This window comes from Austrofundulus limnaeus, unplaced genomic scaffold (genome assembly GCF_001266775.1).
Source record: "Austrofundulus limnaeus strain Quisiro unplaced genomic scaffold, Austrofundulus_limnaeus-1.0 Scaffold31, whole genome shotgun sequence".
Taxonomy (NCBI): Eukaryota; Metazoa; Chordata; class Actinopteri; order Cyprinodontiformes; family Rivulidae; genus Austrofundulus; species Austrofundulus limnaeus.
Window position 1 is genome coordinate 571,196 of NW_013952433.1, and position 13,733 is coordinate 584,928.

Here is a 13,733-nt window from a genome sequence, read left to right on the forward strand (position 1 = left end):
TCTCTCTCTCTCTCTCTCTCTCTCTGTCTCTCTCTCTCTCTGTCTCACTCCATCTCTCTCTCTCTCTCTCTCTCTCCCTCTGCAGCGAAATCCAGGTTCTAGTGCTCCCAACACTTCAGCAGCCGCGTTCTGCTTTGAAGCYTRWKTTTAGAAACTAGCTCTCACGCTAAAGCGACAGTTCGCTCCTCCCACACTAAGAAAACAGGAGGGGTCAGCGGAGCTCCTGTGCAGCGGAGCACAGAGAGGGAGAGAGACGAAGTAAACAAACAAGCAGGAAAATGAAACTTATCGCCGTCTTTTTTTTACCGACCTCAAAAAAAGTTATCGTGCGATTAATTGATTTATTGACTATCGCGACAGGCCTATTCATACATGTTGATAAACTATCAGCTGAGTTGTGCCATGGTTCTAGGTGTTGCCCTTATGTTGTGTAACTGTTACTCCTGTTACTCTTTAAAAAAAAAGTCCTGCTGCTGCTGTTTCAGCCTTTTGCCAGGTGGTGACTTTGTGGTGAAAAGTGATAAAACCTTTTAGCTAGTGTGAACTTGTAGACAAAGTTAGTTAAATATGGACGAGTGAGCATCCCAGGATTAAGATAATTGAATGAATAAGATTCAGTTTCTATATATGAAATTAAACTGACAACAAGATGTTATAAACAAGAAAAATTAAGAGCAATATTAGTGACAGAGAGTTTTACCTCATTCTAGTTTCTGACTCCTGCTGCAGCCTGCAGCCTCTCACTCTGAGCCATTCAGAGGGAGGGGGGTGCGGGAGCGCAGTGAAATGACGCTGTGTAGTGCCTTCAAAATAAAAGCACGCGAGTTTCTTCCAGACATATGTGCCTTTCTCCAATATTGGGGGATGCACCCCCACCCCGCTTCCTACACATATGCTTATACATAACTTATATAACTTATACAAGCATATGACAGTATTTTTGACTTAAACACAAAATTAGTGTAACTTATGCAGAACTTAGGCATAGCACATTATAGCATATTGCAACAATCGTGACATCAGATTGGAGCAATCTTCCGAGTATGCCAGTATGTGGGACCAAGTTTTCATACATTGGCATAAATTGTCCGAAACACTTTAGAATGACAGGACATTAAGGTCCAGTTTCTTTAAATCCTCATGATTTTCCAGTAATTTATCAGATTAAATTAACCAGATTGAAAATTTGAGAACAGATGTGGCCATACTGAGTGTGTGTGAAAAAATCCGCTTGCAACACGGGTTTAACCAAAAAATAAAAAATAAAAGGTTTGTAGAGTTTTATGAGTATCAGGCCAAAACAAACACAAAGTATTACATTTAAAAAAAAGAAAAATAGGGGAGTTTTATTGGACAAAACTCCCAGACACTGCCAAGGGAATAAAGGCTTTAGAGCTGTTTCTTTGGTTCTCATACCCTGGGAAACTACAAAATAAAAACATTAGAAATAACATCTCTAAAATGTGCTGATTTATCAAAACATCTTGTACATTTTATAGCAATGTTAAATCTGAGGGACAGTTGACATCTTTTAAGTTTAACTCCTTTACTCATGTGAATAATTATTGGAAATGTATATTGGGTCGCAAAAAATCGAAACCCTACTTGATTCAGAACTTGGTTAAGATCCTAAAAACAGAGACGCGGAGGAATGCTGCTGTCAGGCTCAACAACCGGGTCATCCAAGGACATGAGCCTGCATCTGTGTTTGAGCGTGTGAGAGAGAGAAGGCGCTGCAGGATGTGTGGTGACTACCTCAATCAATTGAAAGCACATGCAGAGCTCAACAGTCAATAAAAGTATGTAAACAACAACAAAATCTCTCATATAAAGCAGATGCACTCACACATGACAAATGTGTGCACATAAAGACCACTTATAGCATCTTGAACCTATAACAGATGTTTAACAAAGGAGATCTTAATAAGTCTATAAAATGTAAAACTGATCAACTAAAAGTACACAGTTCCAGTTGGTGGGTGGTTTGTAACTATTCTCCCCTCCAGATTTTTACTTCTTGTGGAGAAGTGGTGATTAACTGTTCATGTTAACCCTTGTAGGCCAACTAATGACTTAAAAACCAAGGTAAAAACAAATCCTTTTTTACTTACCAAGCTAAAAACACACGAACAAATAATTTTATGAACTGAACAGATATTACTTTCTTGAACCTTGTTTCTGCTAATACATTTACAAAGAAAACATTTTAAAAATAATAAATAAGTCCTGTCCCTAAAGTAATCCATCCATCCATCTTACCCTCTCATCCACCAGGAAAACTCCAACACACAGGAACCAAGCCAGGGGGCTATAAGTAGACACACAGTAGATCCTTGTTCTTCTCTGTCCATACAAGTATTCTGATTCTTGAAGTTTTCTTTAAGTATAAATGTATTTCCTGTACAGAAAATGCTGTTTGTCTACTATAATGTATGTACATGCACTTATCTGTTCCCTAATAACATATGGAGGTGCCACGGTTTACATTTGTTTACAATTGATCTGCTAGTGGCCAGAATCTGTCCAGTGATATGTMAACAAAGTTGTGCTTTTCTTTCTAACAGCTGCTTGTTCTGGATTGACACTGTGCCAAAAATCCAAACAGCGTGACTACAGAATAATGTGACTTGAAGATGGGTCAGTGACTAATCCACCTCCATATCATCAAGACGTCATGAGGAACTCATTGCCATTAAAAACAAACAATGTATTGTTTTAGTGATAACTCRAGCAGGAAAAATGTGTAGTCCATAAAAAGAGCCTGTTTACAGCTGTTACATAAAACACCTGTTGCGCCAAGTTAACACAAAACAGCAAAGCCATCAGTCGTCCGGCGTGAGAAAAGACTTCCTTCCTTAAAGCCCACTCTCTAGACAAAAAGGATCAAATCATGAATGAAAAATTACGGCTGTCCTCAGGCGTCCATATGTGGCCGGCAATGGTCGTACACACGGCTGTTTTGCTTTGATTGAGGCTGACTGACTGATCTTAGAGAAAAGAACAGATAAACAGGGCCTCTAGTCCAAAGACAGAAATATAGGAGGGAAGAGGGATGAACAATATTAGACACAGTGAAAGTGGAAGTGTGTGTGGGGTGGGGTGGGGTGGGGTGATAGATGCGTGCATATCTGCAAGTACTGTAAGCGTTGTTACTTGTGTTTCTATTTGCAGAGTGTGGTGATATATAAAAAAAAACTAAATTATTGGCTTGACAAAATATATTTAAACAGGCATTACATAAACAGCTTAGTAATTTGCATCATTTGGTCATTTACATCGAGTTTTTAAAACTTTCAAGATGATGTAATTTTCTAACTGCTTTATTATTTTACTTGTATTACAACTTTTTTTTCAAGGTTCAAACCTGTTGTAAAAATGAATTCCAAACTTTTTAAAACAAAAGGGAGCTATTAATTTTGTAACTAAAACTTTTTGTTACATTTTCGTGCTTCCGATAAAAATAAAAGACACACTCACCTGTCCATCCTGACTTACATGCACCTGGTGGATCTGAAGGTTTCCCTGAAAAAAAAAAAACATACATATATTTTTAAAGCCATGCCAGTCTACCTAATGAGACCATAAATTATTAAATTTTAATGTCATAAATATGTGAAAATCAGCAGGACAGATGTCACAAATTGATCTAAGTCAATGAATGGTGTCAAACTGATCTCTTCTTATTAACTAAACATGGAAAGCCAATGTCAACAACTGAGAAGTGTCAGAACTGTTTGCTTTTGCCAACTCCTGCATGATCAGACAGAGTTTCTCAGCATGCAGACGTTGGCAGTGTTTATACTTTTCTTAATGAGAAGTGAATGACATGCCCTTGTATTGATGTCAATGACTGTATTATTTCTGGCTACATCAAGGCTTCTGTAAACAAAACAAATCCGCTTACGACTCTGTAACTATTGTAAAACCTTTGAGCGCCCACAATCATGTTAACAAAGGCATACAAGAAAGAATTTCCCCCAGTCTCTGCTGTGTTTTTTTTTCTTTCTTTATAAATGTATTTCATGCATACTTTCAATATAGTCTTAGCTTTCACATGCACAGGCAGCAGCGCAAAATCCGAAGCAGTTAATTTCCTTTTCAAGCACGCTAAAGCGAATGTCTTTGATGAAAGGGCCCCATTTCTAATGAAAACATATTCTGCTGCGAGTGGCAGCTGGCAGAAGTAGGATTTTGTTGCTAAGCTTTGAACTCTAAAAAACAAATAATATCTTGAAATAGGAAGGAGAGTGTAGAAAAAAAATCTGGACTCAACCACAAAGCGCAGGAAACGCTTAAGAGGTTTTCTGCCTTCAATTTATTGTGTCTCTCTTGCATATTTGCATTGCTTCCAACTTGTCCTTTACCACTACAAATAAATAGGAAATGAGAAAAACATTTGGTAAAGGTGTCAACTGCTTTTGCACAAAAGTCAAGCTGTCATCCATGTATGACATGTATCATGTTGAGTGTTTGATTACATGTACGAGTGTGTACACAGACTGGCGCCTTGAACCAAATCTTTTCCACATCCTTGAAAAATCATTAACAGTGATGCTGATGCAGAAATTCCTCTTAAGCAGATTCTGTGGTTTTGAGTTAAAATGCGATTTTAACTGGCAAGTTGTGTGTATATATAAATACATCTTATGGGGGGACAATGAGTCACCTGAGCATTAAAAGGAAACCAACCTTTCTGCATAAGCTGTTATTTAAACTACATAAATAATATGATGCACTATATTAGGGTTGGGCATAATCGTATCGTCTGCAATTAATCGTCAGAAAAACATTAATCGATTATTTTTTGGCACTTGACGATTAATACGATTAATGCCACAAGGCAGACTGGCTGGAGATTTCCCCGGTCAGTTCGCTCAGTGCTCCTCTCCGCTTCAAATATGACGAACATTTAAACAAAAGTTCTGTAATTTATTATCAACACAATTTAAAATTTGAAAAGTAGCCTGAAGTCTGTGATTTTGACACAGTTTGAAAAAGATTTTTACGAAGAGCAAATCTGTCCCACTAAATTGGTCATGTGACTAGAACATAAGGGTGTCCAGGGACTCCAGGGGATTAATCGTCAAATTAATCGTTGTCGGCTCAACACCACAATTAATCATGATTAATTTTATTGCGAATATCGCCCAACCCTACACTATATAGAATTTTTGGTTTTGTAGTTATTCGCTCATGTCTTAAACTCTGGCAAGTATTGCTTGAATGCTTTCACCTTCTGTTTGCATTGAAAAGTAGAAACAAACAAAACGGCTCAGATAACAAAAGGTATTCCTTTCTAGACCTACTTTCATTGGACACTTTGCTTCACTTTGAGCGTGAACTAACTTACAAAATATATATATTTCCTTCTAATGAGACAAAACAGGAAAACGCATGCCATTATAATTACTACGGACAATTGAAAACATCAAGTTAATCCCTGTCAGTGTAGTCTCACTAAATTGCTTATCATCTACAAACTGGCATTCCAAAAATCACTGCCGATACCAGTCATTAAATGCTCCGTCAACTTCTCAAGCATGAATGAACTGTAACAGTTATTCTCTGTGTGGAAACAAATTTCCTTAAGAGAGATATCGGCTGAGAAATTCAATACACCGGGAGGAGATGACTCAAGGAAACTGGTGAACTMAGTCTCAGCCTCTGTCACTCGTGCCCACATAAACACTTGCCTCGCTGTCCTGTGTGATCTGCACCTCCTCCCCTTGGGGCACTTGGGCAATGTGCAGCTGTCCCTGTGGAATCTGAGGAGACAGATATAAAGAATTACACAAAATTATAAGCAATTAACAGAATCAAAATCAGCTTTYTTGGCCAAGCATGTTGACACATATAAGGAATTTGTTTGCGGCAGATGATGTCTCTCCAACAGACATACAATATACACAGTGATGGAAGCACAATAGCATAAGACATAAACAATATAGTCGATGGATTATATACAATAATATATACATTAGGCACTAGTTAAGAGGTCTAGTAATTGGGATTGTTCATCAAGGAAATGGCCTGGGGGAAGAAGCTGTTTTTGTGTCTGGATGTTTTTGAGCATGAGGCTCTACGGCGCCTGCCGGAGGGGAGAAGTTGAAAGAGGCTACGTCCTGGATATGTGGAGTCTGACATGATTTTCTCTGCCCGTTTCCTGGTTCTTGTGGTGTACAGGCKCTGAAACGTGGGCAGGGGAACACCAACGACTCTCTCAGCTGACCTGATTGTTCGTTTATATTGTTCAATTATACAGATGAATGAGAAATCCCAAATAAAAGGAAAGGTATTTTTGTCAATCTGACAACAAATAACAACACAATTACTAGTTGTACTAATAAAAGCGAACATTTTGACTGTAGCAGTGGAAGTTATCTGCCTTTGTTTTGCCTAACCTAGTATTGGAACCATGTGAAAAACAAATGTGTTGCAGATTTTGTTCCTCCTCACTTTAAGTCATTATTTAGGAATTTTCTAATAGCCAGCATGATCAGAAAAAAAAACAATGTGGCCAAATACACTTTGTGTAGCACTGCAGACGTAAAAATGGGATATATAAACCATAAAAAAATTTTAATTGAATTTTTCATATACCTTACAATATTTTATCCTACAATTACAAAGTGATAAGTATTGAGAAGGCAGGTTCACCTGCTCAAGAACATTGCCAAATGTGATGAATGAGTGAACCATCAACCATTTTGTTGAAAAAAATAACCAATTTTTTTTTCTACTTAATGATACTTTTACTTTTTTGTTCTACAAATTCAGCAAGATAACTAGAGATAGAAAGCCAAGACACTCACCACCTGAACTTGTCCATCTTCACCAATGCGGTGGAACTGGACCTGCTGGTTGGCCAGTGTGTAATGCAAAGTCTGCTGCGTGGCAGCCTCAATGTGGGAAGACTCTTCTGACATGTTTTCATCTGCAGAGAAGGACAGGGCGTCGGGTCATCGTTGTACTCTGGTTTGTAGTGAATGGTGGAAATCAGAGGTAGAGTCCAACTAACTCCAGTTCCACACATCTAAACGCACGATAAGTCATCAACCACATTTACGACCAGACAAACTCTAGTGGTCAGTCACTACACACACAGACTGCGGTTTCATCTGTTTCCCTCTGCAAACTCACGCCAACCAGAATCCAGTTTTTATTTACGTTAAAATGAACTAAGATAACATATCACAAACAGCAGTTTGAAAAAAATGCCTTCAGTCTCGTTACAGCCCTGTAATATAAAATGTAAATAATAATTAGTACTTTGATTCACCAGATGAAGAAAGAATTGCCAGGTGGCTTTTGGAGGCTCTATATTTTGTCTGAGTGATGCAAATTAGTTATGAARGGTTCCTTTTACCCTGTTTGTTTAACGTGTAATTTGATAAAGGATAGAATGACTGTTTGGTCTCTTTTGTGTATTGCGTGCTGAAGGATGCACCATCTGAACTAGCATTTGTGTTTTTATACTCTGGGGTTTGTTTGGCTTGTAAAGGAAGGGCCTAATGATCCATCCCAAGTGTGTGCTCACAGGATATTTGTGTTTCCCCCTAAGTCAAACGTCTCCCTGGTCAGAGGTGAGGGGTGATGGCTTACAGCACAGCAGGCATTGTCTGGAGATAGCAAACATTTGAAGCATCACACTTTATAACGGTACTTAGGGCAAAAGCTTTCAAACAGCAGATAAAATAGAATGACTGAGTTCACAGCCTGTCACTGGGCCAACTGCACGAACTGACAGCGCACGATTAATAGTTTTCATAACCATAAATTACATTCTGCTTCACTGAAACTATTAAAAGAACCCTCAAAACAAGTGGTGCTGAAACCACAACGTAAACATAACATGTATGACTAACCACAATTATTCCAATACAATTACAATATTTACATATATTCATAAAATTGTTATTCATTGCATGTTGCTGAAGTTAAATGTATATTTGATAGCACATGCTGGAGTTTTCACACACAGAAATGTGACCCCTCTTCTTTACCTGCAGCTGTACTGCGTGGTGTGCGTTTGGAGAAGCTCTTGACGGCCAAACTCTGGCCACGCTGCTTGCGTCTCCAGGCTGTACGACACTTGGAATCTATGCTTTGCTTTATCCGGTACCAGTCTGACTCACTGATGCCAAATTTGTGGAACAAGTGACCTGTGAAGACATGGAGAAATGAAGCATAGTTATCAATTTATAAGTGAAAAACCTGGGCAGAAGATGTGCTTAAGCAAAATATATACAAACTCTGCCGACTTAATATCAATTCATCTTATGTTGTCATTGAAGCCATACCACCTTTTATAGAAACTTGCAAAATGGCAAATTACAAAGAAACACCCAATGCCAACTTTTTCCAGAAACAAGCTAGACAATTTTAACAGTGCTGCTTCTTCTGGAACCAACAAAGAAATGAGAAAAAAAATATAAAGTAAAAATAAAAGGTAATAACTGTCTGAATTCTGTTGACTTCTCCACACCTACTGGCAAGTTAACACAAGTCTGACCGTCTCTCACCATCCCTCTGCATGGAGATATGTACAGGTGTACTTAGTGGCTGTCTAACCCACATTATAAATAGTTCAGAGGGCGAGAGCCACCTGACAGCTCATTTCTATTTAAGTTAGCAACCTGGCTGCAACCTTTACAACCTGAGGATAGGAAAATGAGACAGAAGGTTATCTGATGGTAACAGGATGACACTATGCGGCAGCCCCTTTGCACCTGATGAGTCCTGCACAGGCAAGCAAGACAGGTGCTCCTTCATTCTTTTTTTTTTCTTTCCCCATTCAGAATGACTCACCCAAATGTCAACCAGATACGCTCCTGGCTCTGCATACTTATGTGTCAGGCAGACCAAATGTGCATGCACAAACTGCCAAGTGGACATGTAGGTAACCAAAACCAAAGAACTTTTTTTGTTACTGGATCAATAGTGAAACTGAAAAAAGAAAAAGATCATAATTGTTTGTATGTATGCTGCAAAYAGTCAGACTTAAAGGGGAGATAAAATAACAGTATTTTCACAAGCTCTACAAATGAACATAGTGGTTTAGACAAAAAAAAACAACAAAGATAACATTGTTGAAAAAGAGGAAAAAAGATAAGCTAATGCCAGACTTCTTTTTCRATCTCTGCACAGCTAGCCAAGTAGCCTGCAGTAGGTTTTAAAAAATTATTCTTTTCTAATAAAATTTTACAGCAATTGGACAAAAATGGGAAGAATGGAAGGAGGGGGTATACAACCTCGTCCCARGAGAGGTACGACACAGTCTTAATCCCACTATGTATATAATGAGGGAAAAACAATTAAATAGACATAAACTAAACTCTATGGGACAGGGTAAAGCTGACAGTCATTCTTCAAGCCCCAATACAAATCATTTAAATGTAAAAAATATGGACAAAGGACTTTCACGAAAATAAATCTGTCAACCACAGATGGCCTTGAAGGCCTTCCACGGCTCGGAGCAACTAATTTGAGAGTGACTGCGTTAACATCTTTCTACCAGACATGTGCATGTCATCTGGACTTTGGTATGTACTAAAATGTGTTGCACATTAATGTGAGTATTCTATGATTAAAGCATGTTGTTGTAAGCCACCTTGGGAATACAGATTGTGGCCTATTTCTGTGTTCTATTCAACTTTGCTCCATAATGCAGCAGGAATAAAACATGGGAAGGTCCCGGAGAGTTCATTTAAGCCACGAAGACAAAAACGTTTTACACCTCCAAAATCAGCAGCGTAAATGTATGTGTTTAATTTTTACTACTGTATATTTAAATTATGTGATAATCTTCAGATATATATAGTGATTACTGGACTCTGGCTGGATGGGCATATTACCTACTATCAAGGATTCATAAGTTCATATAGCTCTGATATAGTCGCGTAGAGTTGGTTGTGGCATTTTCTAAACATACACTCACATAGACATTGTTGTGAGGCGTAAAGTGTGTGCAGGAAAATTGTGCATGCAAAGAAACTGTTACAGACTATTTTTTCCAGCTCAAAGTGAATTGAATTGATGCAAAAACTTGCCAATGGKAGACAGAAAAGGTTTACGTCTTACAGCGTATTCCATAGATCATGAGTGGGTCCAGCTGCTTCTTTCCATGTTTCCCCTGCCCGGAGAGATTAGACATGGCCTGGACCTCTCGGTGGAACAGGTAGTCCAAAAGCGTTAGTGCCATTTTCTCTGCTGTACGGCAGTTTGTGCTTATATACAGCATGTCAGACTGAGAAATTGGGCAACGGACTCGCATCTCTGGGTTGCTCTCATCTCCCAACCAAGTGCCTTCTGGATGATCATCTATGAGGAAATAACAGAAGATACAACGCAGTTCTTTAAACACAAGCTGCAGTGCTCTTTTACAGTTAATTTGTAAACTAGTGTGCAACACTCTGTAAACTCTACCTGGACTGATTTAACTGAAAAAAAGGCTAAATATATGATTTACAGGCTGGCAAACACTACAAAGGACACAGACATTCAGAGTCACTTCATGTAATACAATAGCACACCCATGTGGCTGTACAGAAAAGTGGAGAAAATAGTTTATTTGGTCGTTTGCTGACAGCATATGTTAATTGCTTAGTATACCACATTAACAAGGCATAGGCAGATGGTACCAGCTAATGTTGACTACAACAATTCAATTGTTACAACATGTAGTGGAAAAACAAGAATTTTACTTCTTTGAAGTTGCCCAAGAACTTCCTTCTATAAAAATTACTAACTAAGAAACACAGAAATGAAAACAAAGGGGATTTGATTTTCTTTTAAACAGTTAAAGAGAAACCATCACTTTCTGGGCTCAGTCAAGTTACAGAATCAGTGTAGTCTAAGATAGAAAGCCTCACATATATGACCAGTTCACATTCCTTTATTTAAAAATTAATTGTTTAAAACATTTATAATCCATGCAGAATGCATGTCATCTAGACAAAACCATAAAACAGAGACTAAACTCACTTGGTCTTGGTACTTGTAGGACACCAGGCCCAGAATTTGTTCTGAGATGCTAAAGCAGGGTTTACTAATGTGCAATAACTAGCTTAAGCTAATTGAAGGTAAATAAAAAATGTCAGACAAGAGATTTTAAACACATTGTTGTGTTTAAAATCTCTTGTCTGACAAGAGATTTTAAACACATTGTTGTGTTGTGAATGATAAACTGGATTAATAGATTGGAGTTTGAGGATAGTAAATGTATGTATTGTCTTAGGYTGCTGGGCAGGATTTAATACGGTCTCTATTCTCAAAACTCAACATAGCGAACACATTGTATACACTTAGAGCCTGAAAGAAAATAAGTTAAAGAACATGTTTGTGTTTTTGTTTCTGAATCAGTAGTAGGGTCTTACCTTCTGAATTGAGTGTTATAAGGGTGACATTTTGGCCATTTTGTGCACTGCCTGACTGACCACTGTTAGAAACYGAGTCACTGGCTTCTGAGCCACTGTCCTGCTCCTCCTGACTCTCTTCAGGCCCGGGTACCTTTACCAGGATTGTGTTCTGACGCTTCCTGACCGCTGTGCTGTGAACACAAATTACTTTATGTAAAACACTGACAGCACCCAATTGTTGGATCTGAAGAAAGAATTAGTATTCGCCTTAACGAAAAACTAGGGAAATTCAGAATTATTAATTATGAGGAACRGTGTTGAGACTGACTTGTGAGAAAGTGAGCTACTTACTTGCTGAGCAGGTTTTCTAGAGGAGTGTCTTCCTGATTTAAGGTCTTTGGGGCTTCTCTGCTCACAATCACATTTGTTTGTGGGACAACACTGAAATATAAAATCAAATCAGTTTGATAACATGAAGCTTTGGATGTGGCAAAGACAAATGCATTACATGAGCTCACAAATGGAAAAATAAAAATAAATTAAAAAKTACATATCAGCCATTTGATGGGGAAAAAAGGTAAATGAGCTAGTACTTGGAGCTTACCATCGCACTTTATTCCAAGTTTGAGTGGCACCCTGAGGTGACCCTGCAACCATAGGCACCTGCACAGGGCTCTTGGCACAGGGCAGTATGCTGTCAAGTCTGCGTCCAAGGGCTTTGCATGTAGCATCTAAGGACTGTAGCTTTGACTCAATTCCTTCCAGGCGTTGGCCAATTGAGTCGGTGAAAGAAACTAAAAGATTCTGAAATTAAAAATAATGCAGCTTATATTTTGCTTTTTAATTAGTAATATYTTAGTGCAGAAAATGAGTGTAAATGCTAATAGGACTTTGGACAATGCCCTTTACATGGAACTAGTACCTTAATAAAAGATAAGTCCTGATTGCTGCTGTTATTGTCCTGGATGTGGCTTAATTTCCGCTTTTTCTTCTGGTTTCTTTCMTCAGCATCTTCGTGATTGTCCAAGATGCCTGGCATGAAACAAATTTAGAAACAACTTCAAAAAAAAAAAAACAACAGTCAGACTCCTTGGCTGTTTCTGCTTCAATTCCACAGAGGTAAGAGAGATTTATTTTATACTGATAAAAAGTACAGCAAACTTTTAGTCAAAAAATAAAGGTCGAGTTTAAATGTAATTTATGCAAAAAAAATTGCCAAATTCTTAGTTAAGTGTCCATTTTTCATACTACTGCAACTGACTAAATGAGAACTTGCTTTCAGGTTGAAAAGAGATGAAAACGTTATTTATTCCATACTTATTACACACTAATTAATAAATAATGAATAAAACAGTACAATGKCATATTTTGCCTACAAAATCTTACCTGTACGGTTATCATGGTCAAAGTCCTCCACTGTTATTTGAACAATTTCATCCAACTCTTGTTGTGACATTGTTCACAGCTGGAATAAATAGRAGGATAATACTTATTAACTTGGTTCTATAAGGCTGGGTATCTTTACACTATACATATTGAGGCCTTTGTTMTTCTACCATTACTTGGATTTGCAACCAAAACTGTTTTAGCCATCTCAAATCCAATAAGCATTTTCAAAATGATGCCTCTAAAAAAGTTTTAATTGAATCTGAGTGCAATCAACAAGTGGGGTAAGAAAATGTATTATTTATATTCAAAAACACACTAAAAAATAGATGTGGATTTTAAGACTTTATCTTCACAGAAACTTACAGATAAAAACTGTTTTCTTACATTGCTCTGGAAAATCTGATTTCACTCAACACAGCCATCAAAGTGATTTTTACCATAACACATACTGCATAAGACTTGGATTTAAAGTGTTGACAATCAAACTTGTATCATGTCTAAAGGCAAAGGTTTTTACTTTGCTCTTTGTTTATGAGAAAGATTAGACAGTAGTTTAGATCTCTTTATTTTCAAATTGTGAGTTTTTGTTGGCTAGCAGCACATACCATTGCAGAGGAAAAAGTGTCCTTCATGAGGAATATTGTGATTTTGTAACAATTCATCAACTTATTTTTGCTTCTTCTTTGTATTCACCTTTATTGTCTTACAAAAGGCAATTACAACAGCCTAAGCAGCTATCAACTGTATGTACAGGTGCATCTCATAAAATGTTAATATGGTCAAAAAGTTTTTTTTTTTTTTCAGTCAGTTCAGAAAGTGAAACTCATATTACATAAAAATACTTTGAGCCTTTATTTCTTATATTAATTATTATGGCTTACAAATGTTATTTTATTTTTTTTAATTCAGTGTCTCAGAAAATTTAAACATTATAACCAGCTGTTTGTACTTTTGGCAGTGAGCCAAGAATTGTGCTTTATGTTAATA

General features: G+C 37.5%; 1 protein-coding gene across 2 annotated transcripts in view; it reads right to left on the reverse strand.

Annotated features, from left to right (window-relative positions):
- banp (BTG3 associated nuclear protein) overlaps nt 1–12,852 on the reverse strand; it is a 35,504-nt gene extending 22,652 nt beyond the window's left edge. For both annotated transcript variants that reach the window (XM_014005518.1, XM_014005519.1), the window contains exons 1-10: nt 12,744–12,852; nt 12,280–12,389; nt 11,962–12,161; nt 11,709–11,798; nt 11,376–11,548; nt 10,081–10,320; nt 8,004–8,162; nt 6,813–6,934; nt 5,694–5,765; nt 3,478–3,522 (exon numbers count right to left, since the gene is read on the reverse strand). In XM_014005518.1, coding sequence (XP_013860972.1) covers nt 3,478–3,522; nt 5,694–5,765; nt 6,813–6,934; nt 8,004–8,162; nt 10,081–10,320; nt 11,376–11,548; nt 11,709–11,798; nt 11,962–12,161; nt 12,280–12,389; nt 12,744–12,813 — 1,281 coding nt within the window. In that variant the 5' untranslated portion in view covers nt 12,814–12,852. The remainder of the gene's footprint in view (nt 1–3,477; nt 3,523–5,693; nt 5,766–6,812; nt 6,935–8,003; nt 8,163–10,080; nt 10,321–11,375; nt 11,549–11,708; nt 11,799–11,961; nt 12,162–12,279; nt 12,390–12,743) is intronic.
- Nucleotides 12,853–13,733: the final 881 nt, after the last annotated feature.